Source organism: Manis javanica, chromosome 7, assembly GCF_040802235.1.
Source record: "Manis javanica isolate MJ-LG chromosome 7, MJ_LKY, whole genome shotgun sequence".
NCBI lineage: Eukaryota > Metazoa > Chordata > Mammalia > Pholidota > Manidae > Manis > Manis javanica.
The window spans coordinates 86,515,790-86,533,236 of record NC_133162.1 but is presented as its reverse complement, the minus strand read 5'-3'; the positions used below and the strand labels follow the sequence as shown (position 1 = coordinate 86,533,236).

Sequence of the window (17,447 nt, the reverse complement as noted above, 5' to 3'; positions counted from 1 at the left end):
AATGTAACGCCCTGGGGATGAAAAGGGCCTTTTCTCTCGTCTGCGGACCGTCGCGTTCGGCTCGCCCCCACTTCAGACTCCCGGCAGGGCTCCGAGTCGACCTCCCGCCCCTCGCGGCCACCCAGCCCACCCGGCCGCAGAACCTCACCTGAGGGGCTGGAGGCGGAGGCGGAGGCGCGGGCGGGGGGCGGCGAGCGCAGTCGCAGCCAGAGGTGCAGCGCGGCCCCGAGCACACACGGGCACAGCAGCACCAGCCAGTTTCGCATTGGCCGCCCCCGCCGGCCCCACCTCGCGACCCCGCCGCTCGCCGCGCTCTCCCGCGTTCCGGCGGAGTGGGAAAGGACCTGTTCGTTAGGAGGCCGAGGGGTGGAGGCCGACGTGGGCGCGACCACTCTGGGACACCCGCCTTCGCGCCTGCGGTAGTCCGGGATACTCGCGGTTCCCAACCCCACACCTCAAGTTCCTCAAACCAGGGGCGGCGGAGGGTCTGCGGGCCAGAGCCCCGCCCCCTCCGCTTGGCCTCCCTCGGCTCCGCCCACTGTTTCACTCGCTCCGCCCCTTCTCTTGTGTTCACCACCACCACCACGCGCCCGCCCGCCAGGTGGGAGCTGAAGTTCCGCTCTGAGCCCAAGTAGGGAGCGCACCAGTGATCCCGAGGCTCGGAGACTACATTTCCCTTAATCCCACGCTCTCGCCTTCGTCAGTCGGCGGTCGCCCAGGAGAAGCGCGAGACCCCATATAGAGCATGCGCAACCGTATTAACTACTACTGCCCCTCGACGGCCGAGGGGAGGAAGTGCTCGGCTACCCTTCGCTCTGAGGCAACCCCAACCAGGGAGGGACCCACGGTTGAGGCGAAGGTTGCCGGTTGCTTCAGGTACAGAGATCTAAGTGACACTTGTTTTAAATCACTCAGAACTTCCTTACGCCGAATGCTGCCTTTCTGTGGAAGGGATTCCGTTGATGTCCCCTTGGCCCGAAGAGCGGGATGTGACAGTCCAAAGCCAGTGTCTTTAGTGGTGAATCATCGAATATTAGTTCTTGTGCATCGTGTACCCGGCTCCTTGCCCGGTTCAGTCCTCTAGAAACTCGGTATGAGTAAGATGGCACCCAGGGGATCAAGCTGTGGAGTAAGACAGCGATGGTCCAGTGGAGAAAACACTGCATGTGCCCGGTGTTAAACTGCGGCTGTGATGGGGGGAGTAGAACAAGGTGCATACCTGCCATGGGACGTGAGCTGTGAGGCCTGGCTGTAGGGCCCGTGGGGACAGGACAGAAGTGACCCCGCCTCCTGTGGCCGCGCACGCACGTGCCCTGGTTGAGGCGGTGCGGAGAGGGGGAAACCCAGGGTATGGTAAGGACGAGGAAAGAATGACATTGAGTGCCTGGTTTATGGTGGGTTTTTGTTTGAATTCCCACGTGGAAACAGGTAAGTATATTGTTGAGAAAAGTCTTGGTTGAAAACCACAGAAAATCCGTTTTCAAAGAGGCTTATGGGAGAAGAATTTTATTCAAGTAACTGAACAGTCCAGGAGGCGACTTCTCAGGCACTGTCAGTACCATACATGGTCTCATTGCATGCAATTTAATTTCAGCAAAACAGCTGTTAAAATCAGTTTGTTTTGTAGTGTTGTCTGTAGTATGCTTAATTTTAAGATGTTTTGGTTTAAGAATTGTATAAAAATTGCAAGCCTAAAGAGTTTACACGGTATTGTAAGCCCAGGGAAAGGAAATGCTGGGGCAAAATACCTCTAAAAACCGAAATCAGTCAAAAGGAGAAATAAAGTTTAAAACCCTTTTATTGCTTAAAAACTGCAGTCCAGCCCTATCCCCTGCTCCGGAAAGAAGCAAGTCAGCGAACAAGCCAGCCCCTCCCCTTAAACTCTCAGGTTCAGACACGCCCTTGGTTGCCATTGACGGAGAGATGAACTTCTCCACCCCTGAGTATATGCAAATGAACTAAAGCCAGGCGAGAGACTCTGGAAATGTTACGATTTTACCCATAGGTATGTTTGTACTTTTTTTTTTTTTTTGTAGATAATTATTTTTTATTGAGGGGTAGTTGACACACAGTATTACATTAGTTTCAGGTGTACAGCACAGTGATTCAACATTTATATACATGATAATTCTAGCTACCAGCTATCACCATACAAAGTTGTTACAATATTTTGACTATATTCCTTATGCTATACATTACATCCTGTTACTTATTTATTTTACAATTGGAATTCTGTACTTTTTTTTTTTGAGAGGGCATCTCTCCTATTTATTGATCAAATGGTTGTTAACACCAATAAAATTCTGTATAGGGGAGTCAATGCTCAATGAACAATCATTAATCCACCCCAAGCCTAATTTTCATCAGTATCCAATCTTCTGAAGCATAACGAACAAGTTCTTACATGGAGAACAAATTCTTACATAGTGAATAAGTTACATGGTGAACAGTACAAGGGCATTCATCACAGAAACTTTCGGTTTTGATCACGCATTATGAACTATAAATAATCAGTTCAAATATGAATATTCGTTTGTTTTTTATGCTTAATTTATATGTGGATACCACATTTCTCTCTTTATTATTATTATTTTTAATAAAATGCTGCAGTGGTAGGTAGATGCAAGCTAAAGGTAGAAAACAGTTTAGTGTTATAAGAGAGCAAATGTAGATGATCAGGTGTTGTTTGTACTTTTTTAAGTTAGATAATAAAAATAATTTAATAAATGGGGATTAGGAATATTTTTTCCCCCTTTAAAGGGCTTTGAGTATTTGTTAGTTATCTATTGTTACCTAATGAATTACTCCAAAACTTTTAAAACAATAATTTATTATCACTCACAGTTTTTGTGGGTCAGGAATTTGGGAGCTAAGTTCTGATTCAGGGTCTCTCATAAAACTGCCTGCAGAGGTCAGTTAGGACTGCGAAGGCTTAACTAGTACTGGAGTATCTGCTTTCTAGGTGGCTCTCTTCCATGGCTGGCAAGTTGATGCTGCCTTTTGGCCTGAGTGGGTTTTTCAAGATGCTTCAGTGTCTACACACCATGAAGGCTTCCTTCCCCAAGAGCTAGAAAGCCACAAGACCAGTGCAGGCACTATTCTGCCTTTTATGAAGAATCTTTGGAAGTCACTTATGCAGTATTATATTGGTCACTCAGACAAGCTCTGTTTCACTGTAGAGGGACCACACATGGTGTGAATACCAGGAGGCAACGATCACTGGGGTTCATGTTAGAGGCTGCTACTACACTATATTATGCAAATTTAAGAATCACTGCAGTTTCTAAACACTTTGGGAATCCTTCTGGCAGAGTCTTCTGGTCGGTCCCTATGTACTCTCCATGGCCCCTGAATACACTGAAGATAAAAAAGAAAAATTTTCCTTCATGTGGAACACAGAATTAGTAGGCTGTGATCACTGTCGCCCTTGAGTAAATATCAACAAGATGCCTGTGTCCTTTTCCCAGACTGTTGTTTATACATCTCTTAATAAGGAAGAATTTATAAGGTCTACAAATTTCTTGCTAGGAATTCTTTGTTTAGAAACTATGCTGACCTGCTTTCTACATTTCAATTAAAGAAATAGTAACAACCAATTATTACTTTCTTGACTAAGAGTGTCCTGTTTTTTATCGTCAAGGAAGGTAGTAAAGGCCTCTGTTGATAACCTAAAGTTTTCATTTTGTGATTAAAAAATTAAAATGAGCTAATGCAAAAAAAAGAAATCATCTCTAATTTAGGCAGACCTAGTCATTCAAAGAAGACCTAATTGAGCAATTATTATGTCCCAGGCACTATATAGGTAGTTGGGATAAATCAATAAATAAAACAGATACCTGTCCTGTGGCAGTGGGGGCGGCAGCAGACTGTAAACTACAGATATAATAAAGAAATACATTTTACCAGCAAGTAGAAGATGAGTAAGTACTACAGAAAATATGAAGTAGAGTAGGTTTGGGAGTTGGAAATGTGGTACTGAAATGGGGCAGATTGCAGTATTCGAGAGCAGTACTTAAACAACTGTTCAAAGTAGAATGAGCAGCACTAAAGGGAGGAATAAACAAAACCACCCAAATATATTAACTAGTCAAGATGTTGTTGTTCCTTCCATTACCAAAATGCTTTAACCTACAGGGGAAACTTTACTGGCACTCTGACAAGCCTCTAACAAATGGTTTTGCATAACTTTTTAGCATCTTCAGATCTCACCACAGCCTGAGCTGCCTATATCACTTACTAATGAGGACCAGTGACCCTTCCATTTACTTGTCTACTATCCCCTAATAAACTCAAGACTAAGGTGGGTAAAAATCATAAAAGAGACAATAGGTATAATGGGTTTTAAAAATCCAGAGATGATGTGAACAGTCTATTACAAAGTCAAGGTATTCATAGTCTAAGATGTGAATAAATTAAGAGAATTAGAATTCTCTAATTCTAGGGAGAGGCAAACCAGGAATGGTTAGTCTCTCTGAAGTCAATTCAGTGATAAGAGAAAGAAATCACAGTGTTGTGGCAGCACAAAGCAGGAGGTGTCTGACCCACCCAGGGGCCCCAGCAGAGGTGATCCCTTGAAAACAGGACTGGGGCTTGAAATCAAAGAGATCAATTAAGAGGGCCAGAGGATAAAGCATCCTAGGCAAAATTAAATAAAAAATAAAAATAAGCAAACCCCAGATAGTAGTGACATGGCAATTAGGAAAATGCAAGGAAGGTGTAACCTTAGGAAAGTGAAGCCTGGGGAACCATGAGAAGGTATACAGAAAGCAGAGACCAGATCATGATCATATGCTATGCTATGGAATTTGGATTTTATCTGGAAGGCTCTAGGGAACAATTTTTTTCTGGCTACAAAAAAATAATACATGATTATAAAGAGAAATATTGAAAATGTAGAAGAATCTAAAGAAGAAATCACACTTAAGTCCAAATCATGCATTGTTCTTTTTTATAAAAAATACTTGCAGTCATATTATAAATATGATTTTATATCCATTTATTTTCACCTAACATAAAAATTTTCACATTTAATTAGTAGCCTAAGAATATGTAACTTTTAATCATTTAACAACTTGTCCACATTATAATTTCTTATTTTGTCCTCTATTATTAGACTTACAGATTATTCCCATTTTTCCATTATAGTAAATAATATTGGTACTTCTGGGCATAATATTTTATCCACATTTCAGATGATTTCCTTTTTAAATAATATTTTCAGGCTTTTGCTCATACTGGCATTATATCAATGTGATGTCTGTCTTCAATGGGTAGGTTTCTACTTTATACTTCCTAACCTAGCATTAAAAAAAATCTTTCCTAATTCAAAGGGCAAAATATTTTTTCATTAACAAGGTTGAATATTTTTATGTTTACTAGCTGTTTCTATTTGTTCTTTTGTAAATTGTGTATTTTGCCTTTTATCCATTTGCATGAGCTCTTTATATATTAAGGATAGTAATTTTATAATCATTTTTCATGTTTATTAACCCTTCTCCCTGAACCTTACATTTAATTACTAAACTAATGCATGCTATCATAATAAATGCAACTAATGCAAATGTAAACAAAAAATGTGTTAGAACCCTCCTTTAGCCCACCCCAATCTTTGTCTCCAGATTTAACCACTTTAGATATTTCTTCTTGTATATAATTCTGACTTTTCCAAAATTTTCTACTTTACTGGTGATAGAAAGAAAAGAACACCTTCTCTTGTAATCCCCAAGAATGCATTTTTACCTGTGTAACTTCAGAAATTCTAGTCCCTTCCCCAAGAGTGTTTGCTTTTTTGCAATTTCATCAGCACTGTCACTTGCCACCTCTTAATCTAAACTGCTGCTCTGCTTTTCTCCATCACCTGCCTCAGCCCATAAGGACTCCGCTAGGCCACACCAAAGCATGGATTTAATACCTTCCTTTAGCCTTCAAATCACAGCTAAGCCATGGCTGTCATGTTTAGCATACTTTATTAAGAATTTAGGCTAAGAAAGTACAATAGAGAAGGGAAATTTTAAAATGAGATAGGAGATAAAATTGCTCCTTGGATCCACCACTAGAGTTTCTTGCCTTAGGCCCCCTACTGCCACTTGGAAGGTCCTGCTCATTTCTTCCATATAAGGGTCACTTCTTCCTGGTTCTCTATTTCCAGTACAGGGTCCAACTCTTACTGCCAAACAGTGAAGTAAAAATTGCTCATAAAAATTTCTTAAGCAGCCTCTAATTCTTTATCAGTAACATTTCTCTGCAGCTCTCAATCATTCACTTTTTTTCCTCAAGGAAAAAATCTTGCTTAGTTACTTGCAGACAAAGAACAAGTGTTTTGGTACTTTGGCATCCTTCTCCTAGTAATACTATCCAAGTCATGTGCACTATATAAATTATGACTTCTCTCCTTTTTAGTCAAAATACTTGAATTCTTTTTAAGTAAAGTGCATGTGATGTGGCTATCAGATAATCTTTGCAGAAGACAACCTTTAACACTGCCAGACATTACTCCCTTTTTTTATTAAGGTACCATTGATATACAATCATATAAAGATTTCACATGAGCAACATTGTGGTTATAACATTCACCTATATTATCAAGTCCCCCACACACACCCCATTGCAGTCACTGCCCATTACCATAATAAGATGCTATAGAGTCACTACTTGTGTTCTCTGTGCTATACTGCCTTCCCTGTGATCCCCCTACATTATGTGTGCTAAGCATAATGCCCCTTAATCCCCTTGTCCCTCCATCCCCACCCACACTCCCCAACCTATTCCCTTAGGTAACTGCTAATCCTTCTTGGAGTCTGTGAATTGGTTGTTCTTCTGTGTGTTCACTTTTGCTTCATTGTTATACTCCATAAATGAGGGAAATCATATGATACTTGTCTTTCTCTGCCTGGCTTATTTCACCGAGCATAATACCCTCTAGCTCCATCCATGTTGTTACAAATGGTAGGATCTGTTTTTTTCTTATGGCTGAGTAATATTCCATTGTGTATATGTACCACATCTTCTTTATCCATTCATCTCCTGATGGACATTTAGGTTGCTCCCATATCTTGGCTATTGTAAATAGTGCAGCGATAAACATAGGGGTGCATCTGTCTTTTTCAAACTGGAGTGCTGCATTCTTAGGGTAAATTCCTAGAAGTGGAATTCCTGGGTCAAATGGTATGTCTATTTTGAGCATTCTGAGGAACCTCCATACTGCTTTCCACAATGGTTGGCCTAATTTACATTCCCACCAGCAGTGTAGGAGGGTTCTCCTTTCTCCACAACCTCGCCAACATTTGTTGTTGTTTGTCTTTTCGATGATGGTGATCCTTACTGGTGTGAGGTGATATCTCATTGTGGTTTTGATTTGCATTTCTCTGATGACAAGCGATGTGGCGCATCATTTCATGTGTCTGTTGGCCATCTGAATTTCTTCTTTGGAGAACTGTCTGTTCAAATCCTCTGCCCATTTTTTAATTAGATTGTTCGTGTTTTGTTTGTTGAGATGTGTAAGCTCTTTACATATTTTGGATGTCAACTCTTTATTGGATCTGTCATTTATGAATATACTCTCCAATACTGTAGGATGCCTTTTTGTTCTATTGATGCTGTCCTTTGCTGTACAGAAGCTTTTCAGCTTGATATAGTCCCACTTGTTCATTTTTGCTTTTGTTTCCCTTGCCCAGGGAGATATGTTCAAGAAGAAGTCACCCATGTTTATGTCCAAGAGATTTTTGCCTATGTATTTTTCTAAGAGTTTTATGCTTTCATGACTTACATTCAAGTCTTTGATCCATTTCAAATTTACTTTTGTGTATGGGGTTATACAGTGATCCAATTTCCTTCTCTTACATGTAGCTGTCCAGTTTTGCCAGCACCATCTATTGAAGAGACTGTCATTTCCCCATTGTATGTCCATGGCTCCTTTATCATATATCAATTGGCCATATATGTTTGGGTTAATGTCTGGAGTCTCTAATCTGTTCCACTGGTCTGTGGCTCTGTTCTTGTGCCAGTACCAAATTGTCTTGATTACTGTGGCTTTGTAGTAGAGCTTGAAGTTGGGGAGTGAGATCCCCCCTCCCCACTTTATTCTTCCTTCTCAGGATTGCTTTGGCTATTCAGGGTCTTTGGTGTTTCCATATGAATTTTTGAACTATTTGTTCCAGTTCATTGAAGAATGCTGTTGGTAATTTGATAGGGATTGCATAGAGTCTGTATATTGCTTTCGGCAGGATGGCCATTTTGATGATATTAATTCTTCCAAGCCATGAGCATGGGATGAGTTTCCATTTATTAGTGTCCCCTTTAATTTCGCTTAAGAATGACTTGTAGTTTTCAGAGTATAAGTCTTTCACTTCTTTGGTTAGGTTTATTCCTAGGTATTTTATTCTTTTTGATGCAATGGTGAATGGAATTGTTTTCCTGATTTCTCTTTCTATTGATTCATTGTTAGTGTATAGGAAAGCTACAGATTTCTGTATGTTAATTTTGTATCCTGCAACTTTGCTGTATTCCGATATCAGTTCTAGTAGTTTTGGAGTGGAGTCTTTAGTGTTTTTTATGTACAGTATCATATCATGTGCAAATAGTGACAGTTTAACTTCTTCTTTACCAATCTGGATTCCTTGTATTTCTTTGTTTTGTCTGATTGCCGTGGCTAGGACCTCCAGTACTATGTTAAATAACAGTGGGGAGAGTGGGTATCCCTGTCTTGTTCCTGATCTCAGAGGAAATGCTTTCAGCTTCTCGCTGTTCAGTATAATGCTGGCTGTGGGTTAATCATATATGGCCTTTCTTATGTTGATGTACTTGCCCTCTATTCCCATTTTGCTGAGAGTTTTTATCATGAATGGATGTTGAATTTTGTCAAATGCTTTTTCAGCATCTATGGAGATGATCATGTGGTTTTTGTCTTTCTTTTTGTTGATGTGGTGGATGATGTTGATGGATTTTCGAATGTTGTACCATCCTTGCATCCCTGGGATGAATCCCACTTGGTAATCGTGTATGATCCTTTTGATATACTGTTGAATTCTGTTTGCTAATATTTTATCGAGTATTTTTGCATCTACATTCATCAGGGATATTGGTCTGTAATTTTCTTTTTTGATGGGGTCTTTGCCTGGTTTTTGGTATTACGGTGATGTTGGCTTCATAGAATGAGTTTGGGAGTATTCCCTCTTCTTCTATTTGTTTGGAACACTTTAAGGAGAATGGGTATTATGTCTTCTCTGTGTGTCTGATAAAATTCTGAGGTAATTCCGTCCAGCCCCAGGGTTTTGTTCTTGGGTAGTTTTTTGATTACCGATTCAATTTCTTTGCTCGTAATTGGTTTGTTTAACTTTTGTGTTTCTTCCTTGGTCAGTCTTGGGAGGTTGTATTTTTCTAGGAAGTTGTCCATTTCTTCTAGGTTTTCCAGCTTGTTGGCATATAGGTTTTCATAGTAGTCTTTAATAATTCTTTGTATTTCTGTGGAGTCTGTCATGATTTTTCCATTCTCATTTCTGATTATGTTGATTTGTGTTGATTCTCTTTTTCTCTTAATAAGTTTGGCTAGAGGCTTATCTATTTTGTTTATTTTCTCAAAGAACCAGCTCTTGGTTTCGTTGATATTTGCTATTGTTTTATTCTTCTCAATTTTCTTTATTTCTTCTCTGATCTTTATTATGTCCCTCCTTCTGCTGACTTTAGGCCTCATTTGTTCTCCTTTTTCCAGTTTCGATAATTGTGATGTTAGACTATTCACGTGGGATTGTTCTTCCTTCTTCAAGTGTGCCTGGATTGCTATATACTTTCCTCTTTAGACTGCTTTCGCTGCGTCCCACAGAAGTTGGGGCTTTGTGTTGTTATTGTCATTTGTTTCTATATATTCCTTGATCTCTATTTTGATTTGTTCATTGATCCATTGATTATTTAGAAGCATGTTGTTAAGCCTCCATGTGTTTGTGAGCCTTTTTGTTTTCTTTGTAGAATTTATTTCTAGTTTTATACCTTTGTGGTCTGAAAAATTGGTTGGTAGAATTTCAATATTTTGGAATTTACTGAGGCTCTTTTTGTGAGCTGGTATGTGGTCTGTTCTGAAGAATGTTCCATGTGCACTTTAGAAGAATGTATATCCTGTTGCTTTTGGATGTAGAGTTCTATAGATGTCTATTAGGTCCATCTGTTCTAGTGTGTTGTTCAGTGCCTGTGTGTGCTTACTTATTTTCTGCCCGCTGTATCTTTCCTTTGGGGTGAGTGGTGTGTTGAAGTCTCCTAAAATGAATGCATTGCAGTCTATTTCCCTCTTTTGTTCTGTTAGTATTTGCTTCACATATGCTGGTGCTCCTGTATTGGGTGCATATATATTTAGAATGGTTATATCCTCTTGTTGGACTGAGCCCTTTATCCTTATGTAGTATCCTTCTTTAACTGTTGTTACTTTCTTTGTTTTGAAGTCTATTTTGTCTGATATTAGTACTGCAACCCCTGCTTCCTTCTCACTGTTGTTTGCATGAAATATGTTTTTCCATCCCTTGACTTTTAGTCTATGCTTGTCTTTGGGTTTAAGGTGAGTTTCTTGTAAGCAGCATATAGATGGGTCTCGCTTTTTTATCCATTCTATTACTCTGTGTCTTTTGATTGGTGCATTAAGTCCATTTACATTTAGGGTGACTATTGAGAGATATGTACTTATTGCCATTGCAGGCTTTAGATTCGTGGTTACCAAAGGTTCCAGGTTAGCTTCTTTAGTATCTTACTGCCTAACTTAGCTCGCTTATTGAGCTGTTATATACACGGTCTGGAGATTCTTTTCTTCTCTCCCTTCTTATTCCTCCTCCTCCATTCTTCATATGTTGTGTGTTTTGTTCTGTGCTCTTTTTAGGGGTGCTCCCATCTAGAGCAGTCCCTGTAGGATGCCCTGTAGAGGTGGTTTGTGGGAAGCAAATTCCCTCAGCTTTTGCTTGTCTGAGAATTGTTTAATCCCGCCATCATATTTAAATGATAGCGTGCTGAATACAGTATCCTTGGTTCAAGGCCCTTCTGTTTCATTGCATTAAGTATATCATGCCATTCTCTTCTGGCCTGTAGAGTTTCTGTCAAGAAGTCTGATGTTAGCCTGATGGGTTTTCCTTTATAGGTGACCTTTTTCTCTCTAGCTGCCTTTAAAACTCTTTCCTTGTCCTTGATCCTTGCCATTTTAATTACTATGTGTCTTGGTGTTTTCCTCCTTGGATCCTTTCTGTTGGGGTTTCTGTGTAATTCCATGGTCTGTTCGATTATTTCGTCCCCTAGTTTGGGGAAGTTTTCAGCAATTATTTCTTCAAAGAGACTTTCTATCCCTTTTCCTCTTTCTTCTTCTTCTGGTATCCCTATAATACGAAGATTATTCCTTTTGTATTGGTCACATATTTCTCTTAGTGTTGTTTCATTCCTAGAGATCCTTTTATCTCTCTCTGTGTCAGCTTCTATACGTTCCTGTTCTCTGGCTTCTATTCCTTCAATGGCCTCTTGCATCTTATCCATTCTGCTTATAAATCCTTCCAGGGATTGTTTCACTTCTGTGATCTTCTTCCTGACATCTGTGATCTCCCTCTGAACTTCATCCCATCGCTCTTGCTTTTTTCTCTGCATCTCATCCCATTGCTCTTGCATTTTTCTCTGCATCTCTGTCAGCATGTTCATGATTTTTATTTTGAATTCTTTTTCAGGAGGACTGGTTAGGTCTGTCTCCTTCTCAGGTGTTGTCTCTGTGATCTTTGTCTGCCTGTAGTTTTGCCTTTTCATGGTGATAGAGATAGTTTGCAGAGCTGGTACGAGTGACTGCTGGAAGAGCTTCCCTTCTTGTTGGTTTGTGGCCTTCCTCTCCTGGGAGAATAGCGACCTCTAGTGGCTTATGCTTGTTAGCTGTGCGCAGACAGGGCTACTGCTACCTGCCCATTTGCTATGGAGTTTATCTTTGCTGTTGCTGTGGGCGTGACCTGGCTGGGGCTGCTCCTCCAAAGTGGTGGAGCCCCGTTGGAGGGGGAGTGGCCAGGAGGCTATTTATCTCCGTAAGGGGCCTCTGTACTCCCTATTGCCCAGGGGGTTAGAGTGCCCAGAGATCCCCAGATTCCCTGCCTCTGGTCTAAGTGTCCTGTCCTGCCCCTTTAAGACTTCCAAAAAGCACTCTCCAAACCAAAAGAACAGCAACAATGAGAGAGGGAACAGAAAAAAAAAAAAGGTAAAAACACACGATTTTCTTTTTGTCCTCAGGCGCCGGTCCCAGGCACCCGCTCACTGGTCCTGCTCCCCTGCCTCCCTAGCACCGGGGTCCCTGTCCCTTCAAGGCTTCCAATAAGCACCCGCCCACCGGTCCCACAGGGAGAAATGTGCAATATTCTTTGTCCTCAGGCGCCGGTCCCAGGCACCCGCTCACTGGTCCTACTGCTCTGCCTCCCTAGCTCCGGGGTCCCTGTCCCTTCAAGGCTTCCAAAAAGCACTCGCCAAAGAGAGAAAAAAAAAGGGGGGAAAACGCGCGATTTCCTCCGCCTTCAGGCGCCAGTCTCAGGCAGCCGCCCACCGGTCTCGCAGGGAAAAACACGCGATATTCTTTGTCCTCAGGTGCTGGTCCCAGGTACCTGGTCACCAGTCCTGCTGCTCTGCCTCCCTAGCACCGGGGTCCCTGTCCCATTAAGGCTTCCAAAAAGCACTCGCCAAAAAGAGAAATAAAAAGGGGAAAAACGTGCGATTTCCTCCGTCCTCAGGCGCCGGTCCCAGGCACCCGCTCACCGGTCCCGCCGCCCTGCCTCTCTAGCACTGGGATCCCTGTCCCTTTAAGGCTTCCAAAAAGCACTCGCCAAAAAGAGAAAAAAAAAAGGGGGGGAAATCACACGATTTCCTCCATCCTCAGGCGCAGGTCCCAGGCACCCGCCCACCGGTCCCACAGGGAGAAACGCACGATATTCTTTGTCCTCAGGCGCCGGTCCCAGGCACCCGCTCACCGGTCCTACTGCTCTGCCTCCCTAGCACCGGGGTCCCTGTCCCTTTAAGGCTTCCAAAATGCACCCGCCAAAAAGAGAAAAAAAAAAGGGGGGGAAATGCGCGATTTCCTCCATCCTCAGGCACAGGTATCAGGCACCCGCCCACCAGTCCCACAGGGAAAAACACGCGATATTCTTTGTCCTCAGGCGCCGGTCCCAGGCACCCGCTCACCGGTCCCACCACCCTGCCTCCCTTGCAACGGGGTCCCTGTCCCTTCAAGGCCCCCAAAAAGCACTCGCCAAAAAAAAAACCACTCCGGTTTCTTTCCACCCGCCGGGAGCTGGGGGGAGGGGCGCTAGGGTCCCGCTGGGCCGGGGCTTGTATCTTACCCCCTTCGCAAGGCGCTGGGTTCTTGCAGGTGTGGATGTGGTCTGGATGTTGTCCTGTGTCCTCTGATCTCTGTTTTAGGAAGAGTTTTCTTTGTTATATTTTCATAGCTCTATGTGTTTTTGGCAGGAGATTTCCACTGCTCTACTCACGCCGCCATCCTGGCTCTGCCTTCTAGTTTCAACATTTTTATGAAAAGTTTCAAAGTTAACAAAGTAGTTGAAAAGACTTGTACAGTGATAACCCAGATATCCCCCAACTAGATTTCACAGTTGTTAAGTTTTGCTGATTTTTTCAAGTTTGTTTAAATATGATTCCTGAGACAGAATTGCTCATGTAGTTACCTTCAGAAGTTACAAGGCCATGGTGGGCTTGGGGCTTTAGGATGTTGTCTGTGTTTTCCAGGCCCCCTACAACCCTCCAAGATTGGTATGTGGTCTAACAACAACAAAGATAGCTATACAGAAGTCCACTTGAAGGTATAAAAATTAAGTCACTTTTATATATCCCCTCTTATTGAAAGCAACATGCACTCCAGCCTTCGCAGAAAGCCTGCTTCATAACCACAATCACAATTAGTTATCATCCCATGGTGGCCACACTGGTAGAGCCCACTGCTGGCTCTTGGGATTGCAGCACAGCCAGTGCCAGAGGAGAGAGAGTACTTAATTTATGAGTGCACAAAAAGGCCTAATAAGACAGTTGATCTTTTGCTGGAAGGTTTTCTGTCAGAGTGCTTGAGTCCTTTGAACCATACTGGGATGAAAGCATCATGGTGTATATGAGCCAAAGACTATTTCTAGATTACAGCAAGACAAAAAGGACCCATCAGAAAAGTTAAAGATATTTTTTTAAGTCACATCCTTTAGAAAATGAAGCTGAGAGTGGTTAAGAGATTAGCTCAAGGACACACAAGCAGATAGTGACAGGATCGCCCTCTGTTCCTGGCCTAATGGAGGATCCCTGGATCTCTCATCTCTTGTTAAAAAGGATAGTTGTGTTTTTCAAATACAGTTATGAATGGAGAACAAGCAAGTTTAAAATAACTAGGGATCTCAAATGACTAAACCTAGATTTCAGTATGAGTCCTTTGCCTCCAAGGGAAAAGTTGTAGAAAGAAATGAGCATTTTACTGATTTCCTTCCTCAATGGAACAGCTGTGGTCCTTAAAAGTTGTGTTGTACATTTCTGATAACACATGTCACCATATAACCTTTCACTATAAAACTGGGAACATGTCCCACAGGGAGAAGTTACTAACCTGACTAAATTTAAAATGTTCTCTGGTCCCTGAAGAGTCAACAGAGGGAAAACATGACAAAAGCTGGAACCTCATAGCCACAACAGTATCCTGTGCATTTATTCCTAGTCAATCAATGTTTATATATACTATTTACTTTGTGCCAGGCCCTGTTTTAATGGGTTTATAATTGTTAATGAGTGTAATCCTCATAATAACCGTGGGAGATGCCTGTCCACTGAAGCAGACTCTTATGAGCCCAGCAGGGAGCGCACCCTGAATGTGCTGGGAGAGTCAGCACGGCATGTGCAACCAGAGTATAGTGATGACAGCCCATCATGGCACAAACAGCTCAGGGGAGAACAAAACAGTGCCTAGAAATCTCTCATTTCCTGTGGCTGCAGTAACAAATCACCACAGACTTGGTGCTTAAAATGATAGACTTATTTTCCCACAATTCTGGAGGCAAAAAGCTCAGAATCTGTCTCACTGGGCCAAAGTCAAGGTGTTGGCAGTCCCATGCTCCCTGTGGAGACTCTAGGGAAGCCTCTGTCCCCTGCCTCTCCCAGCCTGTGGTGGCCACATTACTCCAGTCTCCCTGTCACCCTCAGTGACCTCCTCTGTGTGGAAAATTCCCTCTGCCTCTCATAAAGACTTATTGTGATGGCACTGAGGACACAACAGGATAACCCTGGAAAATCTGGGGGTCTCAGATCCTTAATCTACACCTGTAAAGGCCTTTTCTTCCTAAATAAGGTAACATTTGCCAGTTCCAAAGATTGTATCTTTGGACCAGGTAATGTTGGGGGCCATTTTTCAGCCTACCACAAAATCCTCTAATTGTGGGAGAAGATGGAGGTGTGAGAGAAGAGACAGAGGCTTCCTCCTAAAACTGGATACAATTAGAAAATATAGTTGGTGCAACTAATCCTGAGAGAGCAACAGGAAAAAGGACAGCATCAGACTGCACACACCTGGAGAAAAGAGAAGACCTCACCAAACGGGGTAATGTACCAGAGCTGTGGCTCCACAGGACCCGAGCCCTTTCCCCACCCCAGGTCACTGGTGGGAGGAAGTGGAACGGAGCACAGAGGGAGTGGAAGGCTTGGGACTGCTGAATAACTAGCTCTGGAGATCTGTGCTGGGAGCACAAACCTTTAATTCATGGTGCATGAGACTTGCATGACTACCGGGTAGGAAAGTTAATACAGGCAGAGTTCCAGGAGAGACTGGGATTCCAGCCACTTGTGGAAAGCAGGGATCCATATCGGGCTGCTCTGGGACAAAAACTTATACCTGTGTGACCGGCCCACTGGATCAGGCAGTGGAGACAGGCACAGCAGCCAGGAGGTGGGGAACAGTTCTTTCCTTCCCCAAGGTACCAATACCGCTCCTCTGCGACCCCCAACATTGCTTCAGGGGCTGAACAGCTCCAGAATAGAGCTTCTGGACACTAGAGGGCGCCATATACAAACATGAAATGCCAAAGGAACCTTGTCCAGTGTAAAATTATTAATACAACTCCCGAAAAAGATTTAAATGATATGGACCTCATGACTCCTCCTGAAAGGGAGTTCAAACTAAAAATCATCAACATTCTAATGGAGGTACGGAAAGACATCCAAGAACTCAGAAATGAATTCAGGTCAGAGATCCAAACGTTGAAGAGCACGATGGAGGGTATTAAAAGCAGGTTGGATACAGTGGAGGAGACAATAAATGAAGTAGAAACTAGAGAAGAGGAATACAAAGAACATGAGGCACAGAGAGAAAAAAGGATCTCTAAGAATGAAAGAATATTGAGAGAACTGTATGACCAATACAAGTGGAACAATATTTGCATTATAGGGATACCAGAAGAAGAAGAGAGAGAGAAAGGGATTAAAATGGGAAAGATCAAGGATAAGGACAGACTGTTAAAAGCAGACAGATACAGAAATGAGATCACGTACAAAGGAAAGCCCATCAGGCTAACATCAGACTTCTCAGCAGAAAACTTACAGGCCAGAAGGGAGTGGCATGATTTATTTAATGCCATGAAGCAGAAGGGCCTGGAACCAAGGTTACTTTATCTGGTAAGATTATCATTTAAATTTGAAGGAGGGATTAAACAATTTCCAGATAAGCAAAAGCTGAGAGAATTTACCTCCCACAAACCATCTCCACAGTCTATTTCGGATGGACTGCTATAGATGGAAGTGTTCCTCAGGTTGAATAGCTGTCACCAGAGGTAATAATACCACAGTAAAGAAAGTAGAACAGCTAATTATGAAGCAAATGCAAAATTAAATTAACTATCCCAAAAGTCAATCAAGGGATAGACAAAAAGTACAGAATTTGATACCAAATATTTAAAGAATGAAGGAGGAAGAAAAAGGAGGAGAAATAGAAAAGAACCTTTAGATTGTGTTTGTAATAGCATACTAAGTGAGTTAAGTTAGACTCTTAGATAGTAAGGAAAGTAACCTGGAACCTTTGGTAACCACGAATCTAAAGCCTGAAATGGTAATGAGTACATACCTATCGATAATCACCCTAAATGTCAATGGACTGAATGCACCAATCAGAAGACATAGAGTCACTGAATGGATAAAAAAAATAAGACCCATCTATCTGCTGCTTACAAGAAATTCACCTCAGACCCAAAGACATGCATAGACTAAAAGTTAAGGGATGGAAAAAGACACTTCATGCAAACAATAGGGAGAAAAAAGCAGGTGTTGCAGTACTAGGATCAGACAAAATAGATGTCAAAACAAAGAAAGTAATGAGATAAAGGAGGACATTACATAATGATAAACGGGGCAGTCCAACAAGACGATATAACCATTCTAAATATATATGCACCCAACACAGGAGCACCAGCATATGTGAAACAAATACTAAC

The 17,447-nt window shown here is 42.2% G+C and overlaps 1 protein-coding gene and 1 long non-coding RNA gene across 5 annotated transcripts in view; one reads left to right on the top strand and one right to left on the bottom strand.

Annotated features, from left to right (window-relative positions):
• B3GALNT2 (beta-1,3-N-acetylgalactosaminyltransferase 2) overlaps positions 1–496 on the bottom strand; it is a 78,549-nt gene extending 78,053 nt beyond the window's left edge. Inside the window, exon 1 of one of the 3 annotated variants that reach the window (XM_037017122.1) lies at positions 149–496. In XM_037017122.1, the coding sequence (XP_036873017.1) occupies positions 149–266 (118 nt within the window). In that variant the 5' untranslated portion in view covers positions 267–496. The remainder of the gene's footprint in view (positions 1–148) is intronic. The other 2 variants (XM_017668081.2, XM_017668080.3) reach the window with 2 other exon arrangements.
• A 242-nt stretch (positions 497–738) lies between these two features.
• LOC140850455 (uncharacterized) overlaps positions 739–17,447 on the top strand; it is a 68,382-nt gene continuing 51,673 nt past the window's right edge. For both annotated transcript variants that reach the window (XR_012133314.1, XR_012133313.1), the window contains exons 1-2: positions 739–876; positions 4,194–4,300. This is a non-coding gene — a long non-coding RNA (uncharacterized lncRNA). The remainder of the gene's footprint in view (positions 877–4,193; positions 4,301–17,447) is intronic.